This window comes from Phyllostomus discolor, chromosome 1 (assembly GCF_004126475.2).
Source record: "Phyllostomus discolor isolate MPI-MPIP mPhyDis1 chromosome 1, mPhyDis1.pri.v3, whole genome shotgun sequence".
Lineage (NCBI taxonomy): Eukaryota > Metazoa > Chordata > Mammalia > Chiroptera > Phyllostomidae > Phyllostomus > Phyllostomus discolor.
In genome coordinates, this window is record NC_040903.2 from 182,899,341 (window position 1) to 182,925,958 (window position 26,618).

General features: G+C 43.7%; 1 protein-coding gene and 1 pseudogene across 1 annotated transcript in view; one reads left to right on the plus strand and one right to left on the minus strand.

The window, feature by feature from the left end:
• Nucleotides 1–9,411, minus strand: part of LOC114492167 — a 46,185-nt pseudogene extending 36,774 nt beyond the window's left edge.
• An 11,864-nt stretch (nt 9,412–21,275) lies between these two features.
• The window catches only part of PELI2 (pellino E3 ubiquitin protein ligase family member 2), a 158,094-nt gene continuing 152,751 nt past the window's right edge, over nt 21,276–26,618 (plus strand). Inside the window, exon 1 of the mRNA XM_028507450.2 lies at nt 21,276–21,666. Coding sequence (XP_028363251.1) covers nt 21,590–21,666 — 77 coding nt within the window. The 5' untranslated portion in view covers nt 21,276–21,589. The remainder of the gene's footprint in view (nt 21,667–26,618) is intronic.

Genomic DNA, 26,618 nt, shown 5'->3' on the forward strand with positions numbered 1-26,618 from the left:
AAGAAAACAAAATGGAACAGACAAATGATATCTTCTGTCTTTACGTGATGGCTTTATTAGTTTAAAGAGGCGAGTGAAACGGTAAGTTTGCATTTCTATCTCATGGAAGATAGCAATTTTTTTGGTAACCACGTCACAGTTCATCTAAATTTGAGTATGTGAAACATAAGAATCCAGAGTTAGACTTTCTGGCTTATTTCTATAGCAACTGGAGTACAGAACTATATACGGGGAACCACTTGATAAATATGTGCCAGCTTTAGCACCCTTCTGCTTCATAAAGACGCTGGTGCACTTGAGCAGCTCCAGAGGGAGGTAGATAAAAATGATGAGCACAGGAAGGCAAAAGCGACGGGTTGGTTGTTGCTGATATCCAAGCTGCCTGCATCCTCCGTAAGTTATGAGGGAGTGGGCTGATGTCAGCTACTGATTGCTGTGGAGGATTTAAGGGGGATCCCAGTGAATCCACCGGAAAGAGAATGTTTCTGAAGCATATTGAAATGTATAATTGGAAGCATAACTGCTATTGAAAATTAGAGAATGGAGAACTGTTACCAAAATTTGATAATATCACTCAACTAAAAAAGACACTTCAGCACAGATGACAATGATGGAATCAACAGTGCTGCCAAAGCGTCCATTCACAAATTAGAGAAGGGATTGGTTGTGGTATTGGTTGAGGCTGGACAAAGGAGTGTGGAAAGAGAAATGAAAAAACTGCAAAACATTATGTTTTTTACTTAATGGTACGTCAGGCAGCCTTGCCTCCTTCCCTTTTCTCTCTGAGTCACCCATGGTGTGCAAACTGGGACTTAGGGGGCTCGCGCACTGGAGGCAAAGTGCAGAATGGTAGGTGTAGAAGGAACTAGGGAACAGTTTTTACCGATCAAATATGCACCCGGAACCATGGGCTTCTCTTTAAAACTCAAACCAACAGCAAGCATTCCTTAGGGAAACTGGCAGCATAGAAAGGCCCCAAACTGTTTGAGTCCTAACTTTGTAACAGGAGCAAGTCACTGAGGCTTTCTGAACTTCAGGTGCTCGGCAGGACCCTGGGATTGCAGTGCCTGGGTTACTGAATACAGCCATCTCCGGGGGCTACTCTAAGAAATTATTACAAACCAGGAGACTTCAAACAACAGAAATGCATTCTGTCTCAGTTTCAGAGGCCAGAAGTCCCAAATCTAGGTGGTAGCAGGCCACAGTCCATCCAAAGGCTCTGAAAGGAGATTCCTTCCGGCCTCCTTCAGCATCTGGTGGCCCCAGGCATTTTTTGGCTTGTGGCTGCTTTGCTGCAGTCTCTGCCTCTGCCTTACAGGTCTTTTGCTTCTGTGTCCCTGGCTTCTCTTCTTCTTCTAAGGATACTTCTGATTCAATGTAGGGCCCACTGGGTTAACCCAGGATGACCTAATCTTAAGGCCCCTTTCTTAATTACATCTGCAAAGACCCTTTGTCCAAGTAAGCTGACATGCACAACTACTGGGGGTTAGGACTTGGACATATCTTTTGGGGGGTCACTATTCACTGGATTTTCAAGTCCCAAAACTTGTTGGTCCTTCATAGCTTATTGTGAATTAGTCTAACCAGATAGCAAATGTACGTGAATAATAATGAGAGAGTTGTTCTGCTGAGAACGGAGCAGGAGCCGTCTTGGAGCTTGGGATGTTTTGCAGGAGGGAAGGTGAAAGTAAGTACCACTGGTGGTTAGCTGGGGATCCTGGTAGAGGCTGGAACTCCCTGTCCTGGCATTGAGAGACGGGTGCAGGGGGAGAAAGGGGGAACGGGAAGTTAAAGACAAATGTTCCCTTCCTTACATTCATTGCCGGGGCCCTGGTGATTGCTGCTGTGTGTGGCACAGAAAATCACTTCCGTCAGTGCTGCTTTGGCACACATGCCACCTGGATCTATCTTAGGTCTGACCTGCTACATGGGCATGAGGTGAGGTACACTGGTCCCTCCGAAAAACAAGTGTACATTTGAATCAGGCAGCCAGCCCCTGTGGCAAGCAGGGGTGTGTGTGCATGTACACGGTAAACTGTTAGAGTTCCTCACTGTGAGGAACAGAAAGCAAGGCTGGACCTGGGTCTCAAGGAAGGTGTCCTCTATTAGCCCCACTCTCATGTCTAATACTGCCGGAACCTACAGCTAACACACGGCAATTTTGAAACCAGTAATGCATGACCTCATTAGGGGCCCGATGTTGGCCAAGTCCATCGGCAGGGCTGTAGGTGATCTCTGAGGGCATTATTATTGACTTCAACTTTTCTGCCTATTCCTAGCAGTCCTGGAATAGCTTTGAAATTTAAAGGGCATCTTAGGAAGAAGGATCTAGACTCTAAATCTCTTCCTTGCTAATATCTGTTATATATATTGACTTATTCTTAATAATAGCTAATATGCAGTGAACATTCAGTTACAGGGTAAGCACTGTTCTAGATGGTTAGAATGCATCATCTCTTTCATTCTGACAAGAATCTTGCAAGGTAGGCATATTATTGTCTCTGCTCTTAAGATTAAGAAACTAATGACCAGAGAATTTAAGTAACTTGTCCAAAGTCACACAGCTAGTAGGTAGAGGAGAGGATCCAGAAATCAAATCCAGGTGTCTCTAACTGCAAAGCCCTTACTGTAAACCACAGCCGCTCCCGGCGGGGGTGGGGTGGGTTACCTGGGCAAGCAGTTTGCACAGCAGAAGGAACTGGGGAGGGATCCAGTCAAAAAGAAGCGTCTTACAAGGAACAAGGACACATAGAGATCTAGCAAGTGAGCCCAGAGTATTTTCAGACCTTGTGACAGGTACAGCCTGGAAAAAAAACAACAACCCAAAACAGGATAGATGGTTGCTCTCAGGAAAGCTTCCTTTAAGAAATGGGATTCCGTGTCCTTGAGCAAACCCTGTCTTCAGGCATCTTGCGTCTCTACCTAGCTAAAAGTATTCCAACTTCTTAAATGTAAGACTGGCCTCTTCGCAGTGATGCTACGCAGACAGCGCACAGCTGGCCGACAGGAGTTCAAACACACATATAAACACTCGTTGATAGAGACCCTCTCACCGTTTTCACAAGCTGCTGTGAATAATTCTGAATCTGAGACCACTAACTATTTAAAACGCTCAGTGATAATTGAATACAGCTGTTGGAACATTTTTAAATGATTTTTGTTTCAGAGCTAGGAAACACCAGAGAGACTTGTTGCTCCAGTTATAAAAAAATATATATATTCTTGGGAACTCTAGTTCTAGAAAAATAATTGTGCACGTGTTGGAGGAGGAAAACCATGCAGACCTTTCTGACATGTAATATATAAACGCCAGTTCCAAGCCCTGCCCATCAGCTCATAAAAGAAAAATATGATTTAAAGTGTCTATTTTTCAAGTTACTCCCATGAATTATTATGAAGAGGGCCATATTTTCTGTTCAGCAAAAAAATAATTTTTTTCACATGTTAACTCCAGGAAAGTTTAAAATAATGGAACTTTCTCCTTGAAAGAAAGTGTTCCAGTCACTGTTGGTGTAAAACAAACTACCTCAAAATATATAACCGCTTAAAACAACAACCATTTTTAATAGGCTTGTGGAGTCTGTGGGTCAGGAGTTTGCATAAAGCACAAAAGGGATGCATTGATTCTGCTGCATGACATCGGAGATCTTGGCTAGCAGGGCTTGCTCAGAAGCTAAGGGTGATTGAAGGACTGGGGCTGCAGTCCTGTGGGGGCTGCTTCACCCCTTCTCTGGCACCTGGGCTAAGAGGTAGGATTGGTGACCAGAGCTCCTACACACGGTCACTCCATGTGGTCTGGCTTCCTCGCAGCAGAGCAGTCGGAGGTTCAAAATGCCAGTGGTCCAGCCAACACGGCAGGAGCTGCATCACCTGTCGTGGCCCACAGCATCACTCCCACCACACTCTGTTGTCCAAAGCCGTCAAAAACTCACCCAGATTCAGCGGAAGGGGCACACACCGCCTGTCGATAGAGAAGCAACAGGTCATTTTGCAGAAGAGCAGGTGAGGTTGGAGTTATTGTCACATCATCTTCAGAAAAATACAGCCTGCCATAAAAATGAAAAGTGCCAAAGTGGTTCAAGATGCAAATTATCCAAGACGTGAGTTGACAGCTAGAGAAAAAAACTTAATTAGAATAAGTTCCTTGAAGGGATATATACGTATTTTATCTGAGATACAGTTAACCACAGTAATAATGATGATAGTAACCAAATCTTACAGTGTTCATTATGTGCCAGACACTGTTCCAAGTTAGTTCATCCTCAGAGGAAACTGAGTTGCAGAGAGATTAAATAACAAGTCCAAAATTACGCAACCAGAAATCAATAAAACCAGGCTTTGAGCCCTGGCAATTCAACTCTATTTGCTGTGTGCTTTAACCACTCTGCTATTTGTTTCTTCAACCCAATGGGAGAAATAGGCACGTTATAATGAAAAGCAAATTGTAAGTTGACATTTATTGTTTCTAGACCTTGCTAGGGAATGGGGGCTGATCTTTCTTGATTGCCTACCACATGCCAGGTATTATGCTCCACATGTTACAATAACCCTATGAGCTAAGTATTATTACTGCCATGTACTGAAGAGAGGATTGAGGTTCAGAGTCGGTAAGTGACTTCCCCAAAGTCACAGAGCTGGCAAATGATGGCCCTGGGATTCAAAACCAGAGTTACCTATATATGTATTCAACTTATCTGCTCATCTCTCCAGAGCTACAGTCTACATACTCTCCAGGGTTTTCGTCACTCTGGAGTCTTTTGCTTCTTTTTTTTTTAAGGGTGTTCATTTTAGTAATGTTCGTAAGGTTTAAAACTACAAAGAACATGATCTCCATCAATAGGAGAGTTGCTAAATGAAATACATGTCCATGCAGTGAAATAACATGCAGTAATAAAGTACAACTATAACACCGTCGTGGAAGGAGCTACAAGTCATACTGAGTGACTCGCACAGTACATATGCACATATAGAATTCCACTTATGTGTTTCCAAAGCACCCACCAAACAATACCAGATATGGCTGGTTCTGCTATTGTGCTTGTTTTTAAAACAACTCATTATGGCACAAAAGATACTTAGGAAATTATTTATCCATAACAAGTTTTCACAATTGCTTTAGTGCAATTCCATCAATGAGAAACTAGGTGAAAACAGCAACCCAGGCCCATGGGACCCCACATGTCACACGCACAGCACGTCTCACACCAGCGGCTGCCCGGATCCGCCGCATGTGCCAGCAGCCACAGCTTTCGGTGCCACGTCAGGCAGGCTTCCTCCGGCCCATGTCCATGAGCCACCTTCAGGGCTTCTTCAAGGTACATGCCCTATTTACTCTAGAATTTGCACATTCTAAGAATATTCTAGAATATTTCTTAACAATTTAACATGTTTAAAACTCTGCCACGACTTCAATTAAGTTGCTGTACTTTTATTGCTTAACATCACCTACCAGGTTTTCAGGTGATGCCCCCTCTTTCTACTTTTTGTCGGAAGCCCTGTGGTTTTTACTCTGTGATTTTCACCCGGTGATTTTTTTGGAAGATGTTGCAATATAGCAGGACTAACTGTATTTCAGTAGATACACATACAAGTACCCTGTTTCATTAAAATTGTTAGCACTGTAGTTTAGTTTCATGTAACCATGCAAAGCAACAGAACATGTCATCTTGTTCTGCAAGGAAAACGGGACTAAGACCCAGGAGACCTAGTCCTAGCCTCGCTGTCAACTTTCTATTGCTAGTAAATTTGGACAAGTGATTTGGCCTTGCTGAGTTTCCCACTATTAAAAATGGGATAATTGTTGTACACTAACCAAATACAGCTCTGCCAATAAATGAGATGATTGGCTTTCAAAGCACTGTACAAAATATGCATGGCATTCAAATGAAGTATGCTGGCATTTCTGTTAAGAGAAGACAGTAATGATTGGGGGAGGCATGGAAGGAGTAATTGAGTGCCCATGCTTCTTAAACATGCGTCTGACAATTGAATAGCACTCCTTACTTCATGGTAAGTGCCCTCGAGCTCCCTGTCATATATCCAATGGTAAAGGAAGCTCAGGACAGGACGCCACACTGAGCTGAGAATGTGCTGCCCCAGGGACCTCACGCGCGGGCTTCCTGTTTTCCTGCGGTGAGGAAGGCCGTGGCCAGCTCCCCTCCTTCCCCGCCTTGACAGTGGCCCACCAGGGCGGCAAGAGTCTTCTGTCTTACCTTGGGTTCGTAGGTCCAAATCAGGAGGCACCAGAGTTAAGCTAATCTCAAGGCCCAAATTCACACCCCGATTATCCTCTAACTGTAGCTGGGAATGTGAAATAGAGAGCAATCGGTAGTTTTCCTTGAGTTCCTGGTGCAAGGCAGCATAAAAGCTGCGTGACACGCAAGTCCACATGAACTGTCTAGACTGCCTGGTCTGTGTGTTTTCTGATTTTATTGTGTAACCATCCCAATTCAGTGAGCCTGACGGTCGTGGCCCTCAAAGATTTATTTAGGTTTGCCTTTCCCTCCTCTTTGTAACAATTCTCAGTGCTGCTCATCTCGATGACTTTGCCACCTATGCCCTGGAATATGTACAAGATGTCTCTGACAAAGGCGGCCTCACTTACTTCCACATCTCTCCTTGGTCTTGTCATATTGCCAGAAACAGTGTTGGGGATACCTTTTGAGGTAGCGTTTTGTGAAGGAGGCTGGTTTGCAGGTAAAGTCCATGCAAGACGTGACCCCCAACTGCTGTAGGAAACAGTTTCCTACTCCTGGAGCTCATTGAGACTGTATGCTTACACTGCTGAAGCCACTGTTCCCACACGGCCCCAGCTGTGCCCTGACTGGGTGCTGCGACCCTGGTAGCTCAACGGGAGAGTCTGAGGCCTTGGCATCCTCACAGTAGGGAGTTGAGTGGGCATCTCTTGGTAGTGCTTGGGCAGGTAATGGAGTGTAGCTGGAAGCCTTGTTTGGCTGCTTGCATGGGTCTTCACTAAGGCTTAGCAAGAGGTAGGGAATTTTCCACTTATTTTTCAAAACTCCCTGTAAATGACGTTTTCTATGGGGTTCTGAAAACAATGCAGCATCTGCTTCTCTTCTCTGTCAACTAAGTTCTTTCTTGATTTTTTTCAGCATCTAGAAATTCATCTCAACAGTTGGGGAAAAGTTGCCGCCAGTAACTCGCATAGCACACTGAAACTGCTGGGCTACATACGCTTCGCTCTTGCCGGGAATCCAGTAGCACAGGTTCAGCAGCAGGATCTTCAGCAACTTCTGGTCGCTGGTCACCATCCTGGAATCTTCTCCAGAGACCAGGAACCCATGGGTCTGCTGGCCCCAGGCTGCCCGCTCACCCTGAACCTGGCGCACGCAGGAGGCCCAGACCTGTGGCCCACCAGCTCCTGTTCCCGGTGTCCCAAAAAGGCTAAGGCCTTTCTGGAATCTTTTTCTTCTTGATAGCATGGCATTTGGGATACATAACTGAGTAAGTCAGAGCAGCTAAAACCTCTTGGTTTGATAGTGGAGCTTTGGGGACTAATGTTGCAACATTTGTTTGTCTTTGCAGATTCCTGCTGGACATGACCCATCTCTTTTATCTTAGGTAATGAGCCTATATTCTAGAAGGATTTTTTCCTTTCTTCCTAAGAATATGACTTATTGAATACCTGACATTTCCAAGAGTTTATCCTTTGCCCTATCAGACCATTAAGTGAGCAGTAACTGCTCTGAAAATCTCTGTGTTTTGCTTGATCTTCAGCTATAACTTGACAGGCACTCAACCATAACATTATGATTATGAAGCACTTAGGGAGGATGGCATCTGCAAGATACTTTCTAAATATTTTCTTATTTTGTGCTTTTCCCTCTGAGTCTCCAATCCCAACTGTGCTGTGGCCCTTAACTGATTATGAGAGGGTTTCTTGAGCTGTCGTGGAAGAAAGAGGCAATTTGATTTTGATTTTGGAATCCAAAGATATTTTTTCACTCTTTTTTGTTTCATTGATGTGACAGACAGCTTCAGCTCTTGTGCCAGACGGCTCTCTTTTGCTTTCTGTGCTGAGAACCGATGTGTTAACCCACGATCTGTGGATTCAGAGGGCTATACTGTTTGCCCTTTTCTTCGAGAGCAAAATGACACCAAATATATCCTTGCTTATAGACCAACACTATGCTTTCCAGGGCTAGGACTTAGTGGACTTTATCCACAGAGCAAGTTGAGGGTTTTCAATGATCAGTGCTCTTATCTAGTTATAATAACATTCTTTGGGGTCACATCTGTTCCTAATGGGATAGAATTTAAACTAATGACAGGAGATCAAGAGGAAGTCACGAAGATTTAGACAGATACAGAATCTAACAACACAACATTCAGGCATCAATACAAGCAGGAATGTAGTGAGTAAATGATATTTCATGTCAAGATATAACAGCCACTTGGATGTCTTTTTTACTTCGTTTTCTAGTCCATAAAGCTCCTTGACAAGGAGCCAGACTGTTCTCATCTTAGAGTATGTTTAGTGCCCAGCACATGGTATATTTTCAGTAGATGTTCATTGATTTGTTCAGAATTTTCTAAGAAACTTGCTCAGAGGGCTTTGTTTAAACATGGAATCCCTGGCCAGAGGAACTGAAGCAAGAAAGGGCTGAATTTTTTACGTGTGGCTCAAACCTCCCAACTCTGCAGCCCAGTGCTGTCCACTTGAAATCATTCGTAGCGTTCAGTGGGCTCAGGTACATTATATAATAACTGTGATTTATGTGTAGTCCCACTGGAAACTTTATTTATAACTTGCCCAATCTCCTGAAGGGCTCCAGAACTGTTCACAAGACTTAGCACATATAGTGGATACTCAATATAATTTGCTGAATGATTGCAATACTGAATCATCCATCTCATTAGGAAAAGCTTTTCTATTAAGTTCCACCTCAGTCACAGAAGTTACTCATCAAATCCCATTCTGAATGAAACTGCTGTTCTTTGCAAATATTTAAGATATGCAGGCTTTGGTTTTCGCCTTCAGTTTTCTTCAGGGAGAACTGAATTTCTACAAGGAATGGAGGCCCTCCCCTTCTGTCTTCTGAGGCATGCTAAATTCATTCTTCATCCAGATTGTAAGTGTGAACATAAAACACAGACTTATCTTAATCTCATTATAGGGGAAACAAAAACCCACAGTTAAGCTATTTGAAATAAAGAGAAATTTTGTGTAAGGGTCTGAAGAAATCCTGTGACTAATGATACACCTGGGACCTGTGGGAACTCATCTTCAGGCAGACCATTTCTCTTGGTCTCTCTCAGACTATTCTCTGTATTTCTTGCATGTTGGCTCCATCTTTCCTGGTGAAGGCAGCTTCTTCCACGGCTTTTTAGGGTCTGTTTTCCCACAACTTCAGCTGCATTTAACTTTGCATTTAGCTACATTTTGAAGTTTGACCAAAGCCCTAGCTGGGGTAGCTCAGTGGATTGAGTGCAGACCTATACATCAAAGGGTTATCAGTTCAATTCCCAATCAGGGCACGTGGTGGGCTGTGGGTGTGTGAAAGGCAACCACATATTGATGTTTCTCTCCTTCTCTTTCTCCTCCCTCTAAAAATAAATAACTAAATGAAATATTTTTAAAAATTTAATAAATACAATAAAATTTCACCATAAAGCCAATTCTATTACTAATCAATTATATACGACTTTATGGCTCTGGAGTCTACAATGTCAAATAATTCAGTCTCTATGTTCCCAGTCCCCAAATTTCCAGGAGAATTTGAATGGCCCAGCTCGACTCACATGGCTATTCTTGGTCCAGTTACCAAGGTGATGAGTCATACCCCTTCAGGGATGTTAGCAGGAAGAGTTCTCCAAAAAGGGGGTTTGGGCAGAAGGAAATGGTGGATGCACCTAGAACAAGAAGCTTCAAAAACTTACCATGGAAATGTGTTTTTGGGAGAAGGAGATATTTTTGATTACCCTGTGGTAAGAACATTTAAAATAAAAAAGAATAAAAATTCATTCCCTTTCCTCGTAGTCAATGCTAATTCACTTTTTGTTACTAAAACACATCTCCATCTCTGGATCTGCTAGTTCTCTCCTACAAATGACCCTCAGAGGGTGATTTTCTTGAACTCTGGCCTTGTAGGTCCTAAGTTAGAAGCCAAATAACAAGGACAAATCCTTCAAACATTTTTTGTTGCTTCTGGCAGCTTTGTTTGTAATGATCATTTGGACTAAATTAAAGTGAAGTTGAAGATAGTGGAACTCAAACTCCAGGGAAAAGATTGAAAAAGCTGGGGATACTTTTGAAGCTTAAGAAGATGAAAGCGATTGTAAGTAGTCTTGAACTTTTCTTTGATAATTTACTCATTTAAAAATCTGCTTTCTTAAAAAATAGTACATGATTTTATTGAATAATTAACTTTGGAAAACATGGATAATCTTACATCTTAAAGATTTTAAAAAAGGCTGACTAGAAATGACTATAAATTTGATCATTAAACTTTTTTAAAATGGTGCAATTTTAACTTAATTATAGAAAATGTATAATGTTAATACCCTGTTACCAAGAGCTGGCTTCAATTCAGCCTCAAATATCCCATCTACATTAGACACGTTTAGAGTACCTGCTAGCCCATAGTAGCTCCTAGTGAGGCAATCTCTATGAGAGAGAAAGGGAGAGGAGGGGAGAGAGAATATCAACCAGAACTAGGGGACACGATCCAGTCCAAGATGGACTTTTAACGCCTGATGTTCAAAAGGTGTGTATTCCCTCTCTCACAAATGTGAAGTAAGAAATGCCAAGAGAAGGAACTGGGGAAGTATTATTGGGAGCAGAAGCAGACCCATTATAACTCAGAGGGACTTGATTTCCAATGTGCTCTGCAAAGGTCGAAGAGGAAAGAAAGTAAGAGCAGAAGAAACCCGCCTAGAGATGGAAAGAGAAAAGCAGCAACACGTTAGAAATCAGGCATCTCCGAGGGATTGACAGCCCAGTGGTCCCTAAAGCTGCCCAGTTCTGTTTTTAACCCATGTGAGACTTACAGCAAAACCTTCCTTTTCTCAAAGGATCGTGAGTGGCTCTCTGCTTCTTGTAACTGAAAAGGCCTAACTACAACACTGTTTTATCCAGGGGTCATGTAAAAAGGCCAAGGGCTGCCAACTTAGATTAGACGATGAAACTTGATATTTTGATATTCACAATACTGACATTGACCCTTTGGAAACTGAAATTTGAGGAGGTTTGGGGTTTGCGGCAATGCAGAACATTTGCATGTTGGCCTGCTCTCCCACGGCAATGAGCTCGGACCTTCCCTGCACCCATGCTGATGCAAGCAAACCTAGCATCTGGCTTGGGACTCGGCTACAGCAGACACGGCGCCAACAAAGGCATGACAGAACTTGTTATTGCTCGGAGGTGAGTGGGCCACTCCAGTCCAGGGTTGAGATGCCTTTCCAGTTCCTGAACAAGCAGGTGGTTCCTTGGCAAAGCTACGAACTCCTGTCCCCAGTGTGAGGCAATGAAAGGTCCTGAGGTCGAAGGAAGCTTTTAGTCACCCTATGTACTGTAGTCACTCTGGTTGCTGGGAAGGACGTGATCTGGGGGAGGGCTGGAGGTGCCAGCCCCCTGTAACAGTGAGGAGGCTGACAAGGCTGGCTCATCCTGGTGGTGTGTGTGTGTGTGTGTGTGTATGTGTGGTGCTGAGGCAGAGATGAGCCTGGCATGCCCTGAGAGTGAATTGGCTGTCTTGCATCTCAGGGAGAGTGTGGGATCCCTTAAATGGCCTCAGGGGCTTTAAGCTCTTACTGAAGGATCAACCAGAACAGGGTATGATTCACCTGCATAATGTATCGAGAATAGGCATCTGTGGCCCTGTGCTTTTAGTCCCTTTGGGAGATGGAGGTATATCCAGTTATTTAAGTGGTCCTACATGCTGGAAGTGCTGACAATGACAGACATATAAAAAGACAGTCAGCCAATATTGCCAATAGGTTTAAATTAAAAATTTGAAAAGCAATTGAAAGGCACTATATTGTATTGCATAGATTCTGGAATCAAATATTCGGGGTCTAAAGCTCAGTTCCACTGATTACTACCTGTTTGACCTTGGTCAAGGCACTTAAATTCTCTGTACCTCAGTTTTTTTCCCATCTATATAATGGGGATGATGATCACACTATCCGCCTCATTTGGTTACTGTGAGGGTAGAATGCACGAATTTGTGTAAAGCCTGTACGACAGTGCCTGGCACATAGTAAACATTCGGTCGGTGGTATTGGTTATTATTATCTGCTGCACTCCATGTACAAGGCATGGGGAGGTAAAGACTTATGGAGACCATGCGGTGATCAACCACAAAGTTCCTGTTTGGCACTGCTTCTCTCTTCACATTCTAAAATAAAACTAAACCTTGCATTTCTCACGCCTCTACAAAGGAAGAAAAAGGTTACCCATATCTTATCCTTAATTATAAGAGAAAGTGAAAGAATGAAAAGTAAAATTTTACCCTAAAGGTGATGTCACTCTGTATCTGCTTTTTTTTTTTTTTTTTTTTTTTTTGGTCACTGAGCTGCTCTGACTTTGTTGTCACTCTCTCCGCACTAGCATGCAGGAGCAGCATCCCCTGGCTGCCCTCCAGGCAGTGTACGCCCTGCAGAAGCTCTAGGACCACACCATGAAAACAGTCCCAGGGCTCGGCACAGGGTCCGGTGCAGAGTAGACGCTCACTGTCCATTCACTCAGTCTAAGTGATTGAACATCAGGTTCTGTCCTGCCATTTGTTTTTTTTTTTTTAAGATTTTATTTATTTATTTTTAGAGAGGGAAGGGAGGGAGATAGAGAGAGAGAGAAACATCAATGTGCAGTTGCTGGGGGTCATGGCCCACAACCCAGGCATGTACCCTGACTGGGAATCGAACCTGCGACACTTTGGTTCACAGCCTGTGCTCAATCCACTGAGCTACACCAGCCAGGGCTTGTCCTGCCGTTTTGACCTCATCACCTGCTGTCTCGAAATCTTCAACAAGACTTTTCTTTTTCAAGTTTAAATTATTTATCCTATATTTCAAACCTTTCCATGATCTCACCTGGAGTGAACTTTCTTATCTCCTTGTATCTAGTCAGTTCCTTTCACTGTTTTTCACTTACTTCAGTTAATGTATCTTCCTTGGCTGTGCTCTTCTTACTCATTTTCATCCCACACATAGTGTACTAAATATAATTCCTTCTATAATTTAACATTTTGTTTGCACCCGAATTTTCCTGCTTTCTCTCCATTGAAATTATAGTGGTAGTAGGCAATTTAGAGGTGTTTCACAGCTCATATCCCATCTCGTCCAAAGCTTGCTCCGTAGCAGCTGCGCTTGAACTTCATGACCCTGATCCTTAAACCAAGCTGATGGAACCAAGGGTGTTTTTTGTTTGTTTTCAGCCACTAGTTTTGGGGTGTTTTCTTTTTCAGAAATAGGTGATTTTATCATTATCCCAAAAACTGCTTAATAAAAGCTCTAATTGTGCATGGAAAAATATACTTAGAGCTATAGACATTTCAACTGAATGTACATATCATTGTATTACAAAAAATTATGGAATGCAAGAAACCTCTCTATTGAGTATGATGTATAGTACCTACCATATGGTAAGTCTATGATAAATGCCAGGGGGTTATGAATTTTAAAATGCCTAGAGGAGGAGGGAGAAGACAAGAGATTTGATTTTTTAAAGATTCTTTTACTAGGTTTTAGCATCTGTTGGTCTGGACATAGAAGAAGATACAGTTAATAACATGCTTAACTTTGAATAAAATGTTCATAATTTCACAGAAGAAGGAAATTTGGCTCACTCAGTTAAGATTCTTTACTTCTCTGGTGTATTTGTGGCTTGTTGTCGGTCAACTGCAAGTTCTTTCTGGCATATTAACTTTAGCCAGTCACAGCATAAGTGCTGAATACACGAAGGGAAAGACTCTGGTGTAATTGACCAGTCACCAGCAGAGAGAAAGGTTAGTAGGCATGTCATTTACCAGGCAGGTAAACAATTCGTGTATTAACAGTTTTGATTTGTGTGGGCCTTCATGTGTTTAATTCTCCCATTACTGTGATGAAGCTGCAACCTTGATTTAAGGTCTTTCCAAAGGAATGAAAAATGTCATTTTGTTTTATTATTTCCCTGAGGGGAGTAGTTATAACTCCTACCTATCTGGTGTTCGTTCCTATGTTAATTGTTGACCAGGGTGGGGGTGGGAGGCCAGTTCCATCTGTGCTGAGCTGCGAGTGTCCGCGTGCCCTTGAATTTCTTGTGTGAACTGGCACGCAGTAGTGGAGATGAGGTCACTCTGCAGCATGTGTTGATTTCACAGCTAAACACACCGGGTCACTTCACATGTGCAGTTGCCATGGCTGAATGTAAAAGACTATGAAACGGTAAGACTAAAACAAGTGTATTCAGTATCATTCGAGTCAAGAGGACGTTCATAATCAAATTGGAGAGGGATGAATCACAAATTTGAGACCTTACTTCCTTGTACCAGCTCATCTTTTAGTACTCCCCTCAAAGAATCATTCTGTTGTATAGCACCTGACAATTTTTTAGAAAGCACTTTCATTTGGGTTCCTTTCTTACTTAGATCCCAAGGTCCCAGTTGCTGCGATGGGAACATTTCACAAGTAGCAGGGAAGCTGCAGAGGGTGCAGACGCTGCAGCAGAGACCCACACCCTCCCCGACGGCCCCTCGTTCTCCGATCAGGATTTCACCACCCCAGTGGGAGCCTCTGGGCCTCCTGCTCTCCTGCTGCCGTCCTTGCAGCTGTGGCACTGGCTGTATCCATCACCATGCCTCAACACAATAGGTCCTAAATAAATATCTATCAAATTGATGTATTACCACAGGGCTGCACAAAACAAGTACAGGAAGCTTTCAATACATATTTATTAATTCATTATTATTTAATATTTGCATATCTTCCCTCCCATGACATTATTCCTGTAGTTTTATTCCAAAATGACAATACTATGTGTGTTTTAATACTTCACAGTATACAAGTTACTGTCACATGCACGATCTCATTTAATTTCCTCAAAAATCTTGTGGAATATGTGGGCAGGAAATCATTATTCCTGTTTCACAGATGGGATAACTGAGGCAGGCATAAAGAGACTGTGATATAGAACTGAGGCCTCCGTCTCCTGAACTAGCCTTTTCTCCACTCTGTTAGGATGCCATTCTCCTGCCTCTTTAACCTCTTCCATCAGTCCCTGTCTCTGTGGTGACGCAGAATAGGGAGGGCCTCTTCCAGGACCATTCATTGCTACGAGTTCCCTTCACTGTTTGCAGTAACCCTGGCGTTGGGCTAAGAATGTGAAAATAAATTCTTTTATTCAACAGTCACTTATGTAGCTTCTAAAATGTATATCTTGATTTTAACAAAGCATTCTATGATCTCATGATATCTATAAAGGTGAAATTGTCAGATGATTTTACTTTTTTATCATTTCAACAACTACGCCCAACTCTCCAGTGGCTTCCAATATCAAAGAGAAGAAAATCAAATGTTTACATCATTATCCTGATGCCTTGTATGATATGGCTGCTACTTCCCCCTCCAACTTCATCTTATACCCTTTTCATGCTCATTCAGTAAGCTCCAACAACAGAGTTCTTTTGGTTCCTAACACACGCCAGGCTTTTTGCTACCTTAGGGCATTTGCACTCGTTATACCTGCTAGAGGGAATACCGTCAACCTCTCAGACCTTGCACACGTGACTCTGTCTTGTCATTCAGTCACCTGCTCAAGGGCCTTCTGGGAGGGGCTTTTCCTGGGCTCCTTGTTAAGACAAAAAAAGCTAACTATAGGGTAGCACGCTGCTGTTTCTCTTAAGGATTATTTAAACAAACAAACATATACACACAGGATAGTACTGGAAAAATACACAAGAAATTGATAACAGTGGTTTCCACTAGAGAGAACTGCAGGATGAAAGTTGGGTTAAGAGCATTATCATTCTTTTGCATTATTTGAATTGCTTACCATCTGTATTAATAACTATTAAAACAATTAAAGCCTCTTAAAAACTACAAAAGTAATAAGAAAAAAGAACTCATTGATTTGTTCAAACTTCACAAAGTGAAAATGTAGCAAGAATAAACATTTAATATTTCATTAGATTCAATAATTCAATTGTACAGATCCTGGTGAAATGGACCCTATTTAAAAGAAGTTCATCTGAGAAAAACCTAAAATTTTATTGACCACAAACTCAATGTGACCCAACCACATGGCTGTTAAAAAAAGTAAATGCATCCACCGAACAGCATCAGGACACACACCCTCGTCAAGCGCACAGGTACCATTCATTCTTCAGGAGAGATCACATGTTTGGCCACAAAACAAGTCTTAATGAATGTAAGAAGATTAAAATCATACCAAGTACCTTTTCTGATCACAATTAAATGAAACTAGAAATCAACAGCAAGGAATATTAGAAACTTGAAAAATGCCATATACAGAAATTATACCCACACTCTTGAACAATCAATGGGTCAAAGGAGAAATCTAAATGGAAACCAGAAACTATCTGGAGACCAGTGAAAATATAGTGCACCAAAGCTTATGGGATGCACCCAAAGCAGGGCGAACAGGGAACTTTGTAGTGATAAATGCCTACATTCTAAAGGAAGTAGGATCTCCAATAAATAACCTAACTCTACACCTCAAGGAACTAGAAAAAGAACAACAAACTATGCCCTAAGTTAGCAGAAAGAAGGAAATAAAGGTTAGAGCAGAAATAAATAGAAAATATAAAAAGACTAAAAAAATCAACAAAACAGTGTTGGCTAAAAGATGTGGCACACACATGCAATGAAATGTTACTCATCCCTAAAAAGAACAAAATCCTGTCCTGTGCTACCATCTGGAAGAACCTGAGGACAACTTGCTAAAGAAGGCAGAAGGATAAACACTGCACGATTCCACTTACACGAAGTGTGGAAAGTTATCAAACTCATGGCGGTAGACTTTGCAATGGTGGTTGCTAGGGGCTGGGGAAAGGGAGAAATGGGGGGTCCCAGCTCCACGGGTAAACAGTCTCAGTCGTGCAAGGTGAAAACGTGCCAGAGAGCTGCTGTACGACAGTGTGCTCAGAGCTCACGGTGCTGTGCTGCACTCTTGCAACTTCGTCGAGGGTCTACCTTGTGTTATGTGTTTTCTTGCTACAATAAAAAAAGTGAGTGAACCTTACAATAACAATCAAAGAATGCAAATAAAAAATTACCACCTGTCAAATTAGTACAGATTTAAAAACGCTAGTGAGAGTTCCCCAAGGCAGGCTTTCCCATTCACTGCTCCTTACAGTGTAAATTGGCAGGCACAAGCACTTTAAAAAAGGCTTTGGAAATATGCATCAAAGGGTCTTAAAAATGTTGGTACCCTTTGATGTAATAATGTTGTTTGTAGGAGTCTGTTCTCATGCAGTAATAACAAGTGTAAATATGTTTGTTTACAAAAGCAAAAAATAGAAATCTTCCAAACATCCCATAAGCAGGGAATGGTTAATAAATGTTGACACAGATGATAAAACAACAAAAATGTTTAGGAAGTTTTAGTGACAAGAGAAAACAGCTTGCAATATAATATTAAGTGAAAAAAGGCAGGATAACAAACTGTAAAGTGTGGCTATAGATGGTATTATCACTACTATGTAAAAAAATTAAAAATAAAATAGATGAAGGAAATACATAAAATGTTATATGGGGTTGCTTCTGGATAGTGAGACTATGGATATTTAAAATAAGATTTTTACAAATCCTTTTGTTTTTCATGTTTTCCAAACTTCTGATGATGGCCTATTACTTTCCCAATCTGGAAAAATAGGTATAATTAAAAATGAAATATGATCTAGGTTTCATGAAAAAAGATGATCAGTTTGTCTAAACATGTGTTTTTAAATATACTGCAAGACTAAATTACTCTTTAGTCTTTGCAAACATAAACATGTAAGGTAGAATGCAAAGTGACCAAAAATTAGACTATCTTAGAAATACTGGAAGGTATTTGATTGATTTTATTTAAGGTATGTTTAAGTAAACACACACTTTTTCACAGAATCTTTTAATTCTAATTTAGTAGAGGTAGATATAGCAGGGAGAGAAATCAAGGGAAAACTTTACATTATTTGTGTGGTAAACATATGGCCTCTTATCATCCAAGTAACAGCATCAACTCCCTCTGGGGTTCTGTGGGTGGGTCATCCCCTTCGAGAGAGTGGTTCAGGGGAGAAATGGGAAGGCAAGCAGGGAGGGAAAAGGAGGGTCTGTCCTGGCAGCCAGGTCGGCTAAACCCACTCTGGCTTTCGGTGGGTTGGCAGATGGCACAGCCAGATTGTCCCACCAGCCTGGAGCTACTAACTAAAACAATTACATTCAAGAAGAGATAAATTCATGCTACAATCAGATTCCAAATATTAGCTGGGGATGACAGTGTAATATTCTAATTGGCTTAAGTTGTGAGCAGAAAACTCTAATAAAGGAGGGGCAGAGAAAGGTACAAGCTAGCTTCCATAGGGATGGATGCAAACACTGACTCTTTGAGAAAATCATGTTTATGAACCACACTGCTCAGCCCCCCTCCCTGCCTTGCCATTTAATCTCACATGAGATGTGTTCTATTTCTTTAATCATTTTTTTGTTATTCTATTACAGTTGTTCCTATTTTTCCCCCTTTGCCCTCCTCCGCCCATCCTACCCACTACCCCCACAGTCAATTCCCACACTGTTGTCCACATCTGTGGGTCGTTCATTCATGTTCTTTGTCTAGTCCCTTCCCCTTCTTTCCATCTTCCCTCCATTATCTTCCCCTCCCCTCCCCTCTGGTCATTTTCAGCAGTTCCATGTTTCCATGCCTGTGATTCTTTTTGTTGTTGTTAGTTTGTGTTCTATTACCTTCACTTACATATGTTCCCTTGAAATTAGAGAAAGCAAATTTGGGGATCTTGGGCTCAATCTTGAAAATAGACATGATTTTGCTGGGCCATGCTGTATTTAAAACAACAACAACAACAAAATCTTGAATCAGTTGACGATAGTTAAACATTGAGAGATTTGGTACAAAAATCAGGATTTGGGGCTTTAAAAGGATTAAATTTACCAACCGTGAGCTGATATTGTCAAATGACAATAAGCAGCTGGAGATGAGTGACAGATACCCTTTATGTGGCATAGGCTCACCAATTTGCCACAGTCTTCACTCAGCCCATTTGCCCATTTGCATTTCCATTCCTGGCCCCTGCACACATTCCTGAGGTTTTCAAAAACTAATGTGTCAACCCTGAGCTGCCTAGGATAACAAGCCTCCATTGACACAAAACTCATTCAAAACAGCACTTCCTGTAAGTAATTCTGATTAAGACAGTCTTGATTAAGCACTACAAACATCCTCAGAGGCATGGTAGGCAAGTAGAAAGAGATGCCCCCCTGGAAGTCAGGGGTGCTGTGGGCATATAGAACAGAGGGCCTTAAAAGGGACATCTTAAGGGAAACTCACAGCCTAGTATTTAGAACTTAGTAGGAGGTTAATAAATATTTGTTTCCACTCTAAGAGCAGATGCAGAGCACAGTGAGGAAGAAATGGAGCCAGAACAGTGTAATGCAATGCACCAAAGCACAGCATGCCAAGAGAGAAGGAGGGAGGAAGTAATTGTAGCCTAGAGAGCAGCAGCAGCAATAGACCAAGCCGAGAGAAGTTAGAATGACAGTGTCAGGTACTGTAATAATGGGGACTGCATAATTGTGACATGATTCTGACAGATGTTTGTTAGCCACACATCTATACGCTAAGCAAAAGCATAGAGCAGATAGATGAAGATGGCATTAATCAAGTAGAAATTCAGACAGAAATTCACACCAGGACACTGGTTGAAAGAATTCGACCCTTTAATGAAGGATCATTCGTTAAAACTATAACAGAATATGTATACAAGTATAGGGAGCAGGTAAAATGTGCAGAATAGCCGTATTCAGTTGAAGGAGAGAATTTCTATCCTTAGCTGAAGTAAGTTAATTGTTTAAAATTGTTTTGTTTTGGGCTTACCATTGGTGTAGTTTTAGTTACTTTGGAATAATTTATTTTGAAAGCCTCAATTTTCCTGAAGCAGCATGTCACTACAGTAATAACCTGGCAGAGAAGATTAGACAAAGGGTGCTGAATGTGGCATGGAAGGTTACAGATGCAATTAGTTTCTTCCCAGCCCTTTGTTAGGGTCATAGCCAACCAGTCACTGTTTACACATAGCGTAGCTTTTGCAGTATTTATTTCTTTAAATATTTAATAGTCTTGAGAAGCAGTGACTGGCAGTAATATGTAGACTTTCTAGCATGTTGTGAATGCTTAATAAATGGTAACAATAAAATCCTGTATGATGAAAACAGCAGTCAGTAGGTCTGTTAGACTCTAAAATACTTTAAAGCAGTAGCAGTAACTATTTAGACAAGTATAAAAAGCAAACAGTGCCTTGGCTAAATTATGATAATAAAGGAACATTTATATTCACTAAAAAGTTCACCTAGGTAATTTCCTCTTAAATTCCTTAAGGAATTGAGAAAAAGTATGGGAAAACGTGGATTTAAAAAAAAAAAACGTAGAAAAACCCAAACCCTGCTGTGTGGAAACCTGCTGACCACGAACTAGGCAGCTACATCCTGCACAGCGGCGGAGTGCTCCAACTGCCTTCAGAACTCCCTCTAATCCATTACCAATTTCTAGACGTCTCCAAACTCTGACGGACTTGGTTTTGGAAGAGGAGGCACGCAGGTGCCTGTGTGCGACACCTCCAGATGTCTGTCGCAACACAGTGACCCCGGGAAAACAAATGCTTTTATACCCCCGACAGAAAGTTCTTTATTAACATTTAAACCTGGGAAACTAGGCTACCTGAGGAACCTGGACCGTTGCGCTTCTGGGATTCTGCGCAGCCCTCAGCAGCTGGAAAACTCCGCAGCGTGGACTGAGGACCTAGCGCTCTAAGTTTAGGAAAGGAAGCGAGGGGGGGAAAAATAGAGCTGCTCCTTTAAGAACTTCCTTTCCCTTTACTCTATGTTTACATAACATGGGGGCTGATCCGCGGCGGGGCCCGGCGAGGGAAGGCGGGGAGTGGGCGCGGGAGGCCCCACGCACGGCGGGAAAAAGCGCCGCGCGGGTCCCGGGCTGCGGGCTCCCGGCTGGGGGCGGGGCGGCTCCCACCTGCCCGCGCGCGGCGGGGCGGCTCCGCGGTCCTGCCCCCGCCCCTCCCCCGCGCGCTGCCTCCGCCCCTCCCTCCCTATCCTGTTCCTTTCCTCCCTCCCGCGGGGCTCCGGCGGCGGCTGCAGCGCTCCGCGCGGGCAGGTCCCCTGCTGCCCGGTCCCATTTGTTGTCTAGTCTGGCTCGGGGCGGCCGCGGCTCGCGGAGCTCCGGGAAGCCCGGCGGGGCAACCGCGCAGCCACGACGGAGCAGCCTCGGGACTGGCCGCCCCGCGCCCCATTCGCCGCCGTGCCCTTCCCCGGCGCGCTCACCCCCTTCTCGGGATGGGATTGTAGCGGCGGCGCGGACTCAGCGGGGATCGCGGCGGAGGCGGCGGCGGCCGAGCGGGGCTCCATGTTTTCCCCCGACCAGGAGGAGCACTGCGCCCCCAATAAGGAGCCGGTGAAATACGGGGAGCTGGTGGTATTGGGGTGAGTCCCGGCATCCCCGACCTCGGGGAGCTTCGGAGCTGGCGGCGAGCGCCCCGGGCTGGGTAGCCGCCGCGCGCCCGCATCCCGAAGCGGCGCCAGCGGGGTGGCTCGGGCGCTCTTTGGGGACCACCAGGGCGCTGGGAACAGCCGGAGCGGCTGGGAGGGCTGGGACGGCGGGCGCCGAGGCGGGAGCTAGGATGCGCTCTTCGCGCTGAGGACGGCGGCGGAGGAAGTGGAGGAGCGGGCCCGGCCCCCGGGCGGCGGCGGCGGGGATGGGGGTGACCCCACGCCCCGCAGAGCTCAGTGCTCGCGGACGAAGTCCGTGGTAGTACCGCAGGGGCAGGGGCTCGACTTCCCCGAGAGCGCCGGGCCGCGGAGGGTCGGTCGGGGCCGGGGCTGAGGCGCCACCGTCGCTGGCACTGGGCTGTGTCGCAGGAGACCCTCCGATTGGCGGAGCCGAGCGGCTCCCGAGGCCCTGCGCCGGGGGGCCCTCTGTCCCTCCTCGCTATGGGCCCGGGGCCCCGAACTCTGAGCGAAGCGCAGCCAGCTCTGCGACCGCGGCCGGCCGAGGGATCTGCGCGGTGGGCGTCCGCGGGCAGCCCTTAGGACATTGTTACGGCGACCGCGGCGGGCGGCCGCAGCCCGCGGGCTGTGAACTGTCTCTGACCCGGGCGGGCCCGCAGGCCCTCGGCTCGCTGCGTCGTGAGCGTCCCGGAGGGGCGAGGACGCGGCGGCGCCCGGCCGCACCCCCTCTGCCCGTCCACCCCGGGCCGTGGCCTCGCAGACGTCCTCCCGGCGGCGGGGAGCTCGCCAGCTTCGCCTTCCTCGGCTCCCTCTCCGCTTGTGGAAACCACATTTTGAAGCTAGTAATTATCCACGATCGTTAAACGGCAGCAGTGAGAGACTTCATCTACTTCCCGAGTTTCCTTGTGACATTTCTATTGTTTACCCTTAATAAGCCGGGAGGGAGGCTTCGCCGCCTGGAAGCTGGATGAAGTGGGCAGTGAAAGGGGAGCGGACTGGGGAGAGGGAAGCGCAGGAAACTCCGGAGAAACAGCAGCTTGGGTTTAGTAGTGGAGGAGAAAGGACTCCTTTTTCCTTGGGATATGTCACTCCCGGGAACCCGCGCTTTTGCCCTTGTCTGTTAAAAGACCTGGACTCAGAACATCATGGGTGCTGATAAGTGGGCTTAGCACACAGGTGGGAAGGATGGGAAAACTCAGAGCTCTGAAGAAAGTGTTTTGATAACGGAATACCTCGAAGTGCGTTGTCGACTTAAAAATAATTTTAGAAGATTTTTAAAGGGAAGCTTCCAGACACAGGACAACTCAAAGTTGTCTAGTCCTCACTTTGCCGCTACAGGGTTAAGTTATTGGAAATCTCATTGCTTATTTTGAAGCTATGTGCAGAGAAACGTTTTTCTCACCTGCACCTAATTGCACTTAAAAGACAGATGTTAGGGTTCACTGGAAGGAGGGAGGGACGACAGGAAAAAAGGCAGAGGTTAACTTCTCTTATGTAACCTCAGCCCAACCTAATTTTGCGGAGTTTGGTTTTGTTTGTGTGGCTTGCTTCAGAGTGTGTTTAACATGGTGAACCTGACAGGAAAGATTAAGTTGTGCCAGAACTTTATTTCATTATTTCCTTTTGAGGAAGTCATTGTCGAGATGCTTCAGAAAAGCAATGTGTGAGTGGGCCTGGAGAGGTTTTGTGTTCATACATAGCTGGAAGTGTAGGGCATTTCAAAATCCTAGAAAGGATTTATACCCTGGATTGTCCCGGTGTCGTAGGCTCACTCTAAAGTCGGCTCTGGCAATGCACAGCCGACCGCATGTTCTCTAATGCTTTTCCAGGAGACCCTGAGTATGACATAGTTGGCACTTACCTGACATTCTGTGTGCACCTGCTATGTGCGGGCACTGTGTAGGCATTGAGGATCAGCAGGGGACAAGGAACTTTCATTACAGTGTGGTGTGGCAGGGGTGAACAGAAAGAAACATGTAAACAAATGAATAATAAATGACAGTTTCAGGTGTTGCCAAGTGTTCAACAGAAGCGGGTTAACTCAGGGAATGTCTGCTCCAGGCAGGTGTTTTCTTTAGGAGGTCAGGGCAAGCCTCTGAGGAAGTGAAATGTGAGTTGAGGTCAGACTGCTCAGAAGATGCTGGTTTGGTTTTTGAATACTTGACACAAATTGTGGTCTTTTTCTTTTCTTTCTTGAGAGTAGGTTTTTGACTCTTTAGCAATATTGAATACATCAAAGAATGCCAGGGGAATAGTGAAAAGGTAGGTAGACTTTAAAAAGACCCTTAATTCATACCCCACCCTTAGGACTTGAGACCGTGTCCTCCCTCTTAAAACAACAGTAACAGTGAAATAAAAAAATAATGTTGACCTTGCATGCCTGATCATCTAGGACATAAATACTGGTAAACAACACATTCTCTAATGTGTTGTAGATTGTCTTATTGATACAGTTAATCTTAAGATTGAAAAATGCTCAATATTGAGCCAAAAAGGAAAAAGGACTCATGGACTGGGACAACTGTGTGGTGATTGTGGGGGCCGGGGGTATAAGAGGATTAAATGATGATGGGAAAATACAATAAAAAATAAAAAAATGCTCAATATTGATGGAAGTTTTTATAAAATATAAGGCTTTCTTCTTTTTTTGAAACTGGTATGTGACTCGCCTTTTCGGTTCTCTTTTAAAGTTTGTAGTGAAATGTCACTGAAGTCCTGGAGCGCAGACAGGAACTGTGTGTGTCTGCACACATACATGTATATGCGAGGAGCTGTATATGTGTATGTCTGTGTCCATATAGAAATACTTCTGCATCTTGTCACGTGTTACACAATATCAAGGGAATTTCCAGGCATTTAGGATTTTAGTAGGGTCACCGCTTTCTGGGTACGTAAGTGGAATTTAATTATTTCATGACTCCAACCAGTGAATGTATCACAGCCCCAACTCTTGGCTGTGCCCCTGACGTAATTGAAGGAAGAGAAAATGATTGGTCTCTTAGGTCTTTTTCACCGTGTTTTAAACCTGGCTACACTGTTAAAGTTGGGCAAGTGTGTCAGGATTTGAGAGGCAGGTCAGTGTAGTGGGGAGAACAGGAAGGTACAGTCAGGAGACCTGGGTTTTATTCCTTGCAGGCTGGCTTTGTGATTTTCGCTTAGTCCCCCACTCTGTCTCCGTTTGTTTCCCGCTAATGAAAATGATCGGATTAGGTAGTCATCGAGGGCCTTCCTGGTCTGTACCCTGTAATACTGTTAATTGGCTGAAAAGTGGAAACTGTATCATTAATGTATTCTAGATAACCTGGCTTTAGTTGATTTTGTATATTCCTCAGCGGATAGTGCTAGAATTTGAATGGGATCTTGGCTAAATAGCAGAAAAGACCAGTGCTGTGACTACTTTTTATGAAGTAGATATGTGCAAAAGAGGCTATTGAAAAAAGTTACAGTTGCTTAAGCATACGTATATTTGGCTCATTGGTGTTAGGCTGTCCACGAGGGCATTTAAATTTGGTAAAACTTTCTGTTCCAAGTTTAAGAAAGGCAATGATGTTTTGAAATGAAGCTAAGCAGGTTGAAATAGCTAGTATAAAGAAGAGAGAATCTGATAGAACTTTGGAACTGGAAGGGGCCTAAGAAGTCCCGGTGCGTGTTCAGTCCTTTTATTTTACTGATGAGGAAACCGAGGCTCCAGGGACGGAGGAGACTCGTTTAAGTCTGTAGCCGAGATGGGTCACTGCACTGCCAGGTCACTGCTTCCCTACTTCCATGCTGGCAGTTCCTCAAAGCTTCAGGGTGGTTGTTTTTTGTTTTTTAACTTACATGAGGGGAGCGGAATACCTTTCTGGATTCAATTTGAGGCATGCAGCTCCCTTGCTGACTAATGGTCCATCATAGTTTTTGGGAAAATATTGCTTATACTCTTAGTTTCTCTAACCTCACAATTGAATGGATAGTATATTTTGCAAGGCTTTACTTTTCATTTGATGTTTCACAAATGTGTTTTTATTGGCCCTTTCAACCAAAGGTTTTTAACCTAGGGTCCACAGATGCAATCCAGGGAGTCCTTGAACTTGGGGGAAAAATTGCATCTCTGTTTTCACTATAACTCACACTGAGATTTAGCATTTCACTCGACTAAGAGAATAGGCAACAAGCAGACTTGCTGCTAGATTTGTTGTTTACTGCATTAATACAGGCTACGTACATTAATGTATCACAATTTAAAACTATCTTGATAACTAAGTATAATTGACTTCACTTACAATCCTTTGTATTTTACTTTATGCACTTAAAAACATTTTCCTTAGAAGGGCTTAGCAGGCTTTACCAGATTGCTATTGGGATCCTTGGAACACAAATGGGTTAAAAGCCTTGAAAATGAAAGCATATAAATATGACTGAAAATGCAATATTTTAGTGGAAACTGACCAGGGACTACGTGAAGGTCAGAGAGCACCTACTTTTCCCCCTTTGGATGGTGTAGCGTTCTATCAAATAAGACAGAGAGGGCTGTTGCTTGAAGAGTTCATGGTCTTTATTTTTTAAACAAGCAGCTCCTTCTTTCTAGATGCTCTTTTTGTTTTAACCTTGGCACTTTGCCTTGTCTCCTCCTCCCCTTGGTAGTAATAAGAAACCTTAAAATATACCCTAACACTCCCTTTTCTCATCCTCCTCTCTAACTTGGGCTCAAAGACATCAAACACTAGTATTGTTTATAGACTAAAAGGCCTTTGATTCTTTCTTTAAAAAAAACACAATCTTTACTGTCATTCAGCGTCACTTGGTGTGTGGGGTGATTTGAAGAGCTCAGATCTGTTGGTGTGGATGGAGTGTCTAATTCTGTAGGCTATTAAGGGTCACGATGTAACTGGCTTTGGGTTGCTATATATTCCTTTACTAACTTTAGCCTTGTTTGGGGTCTGTGGCTG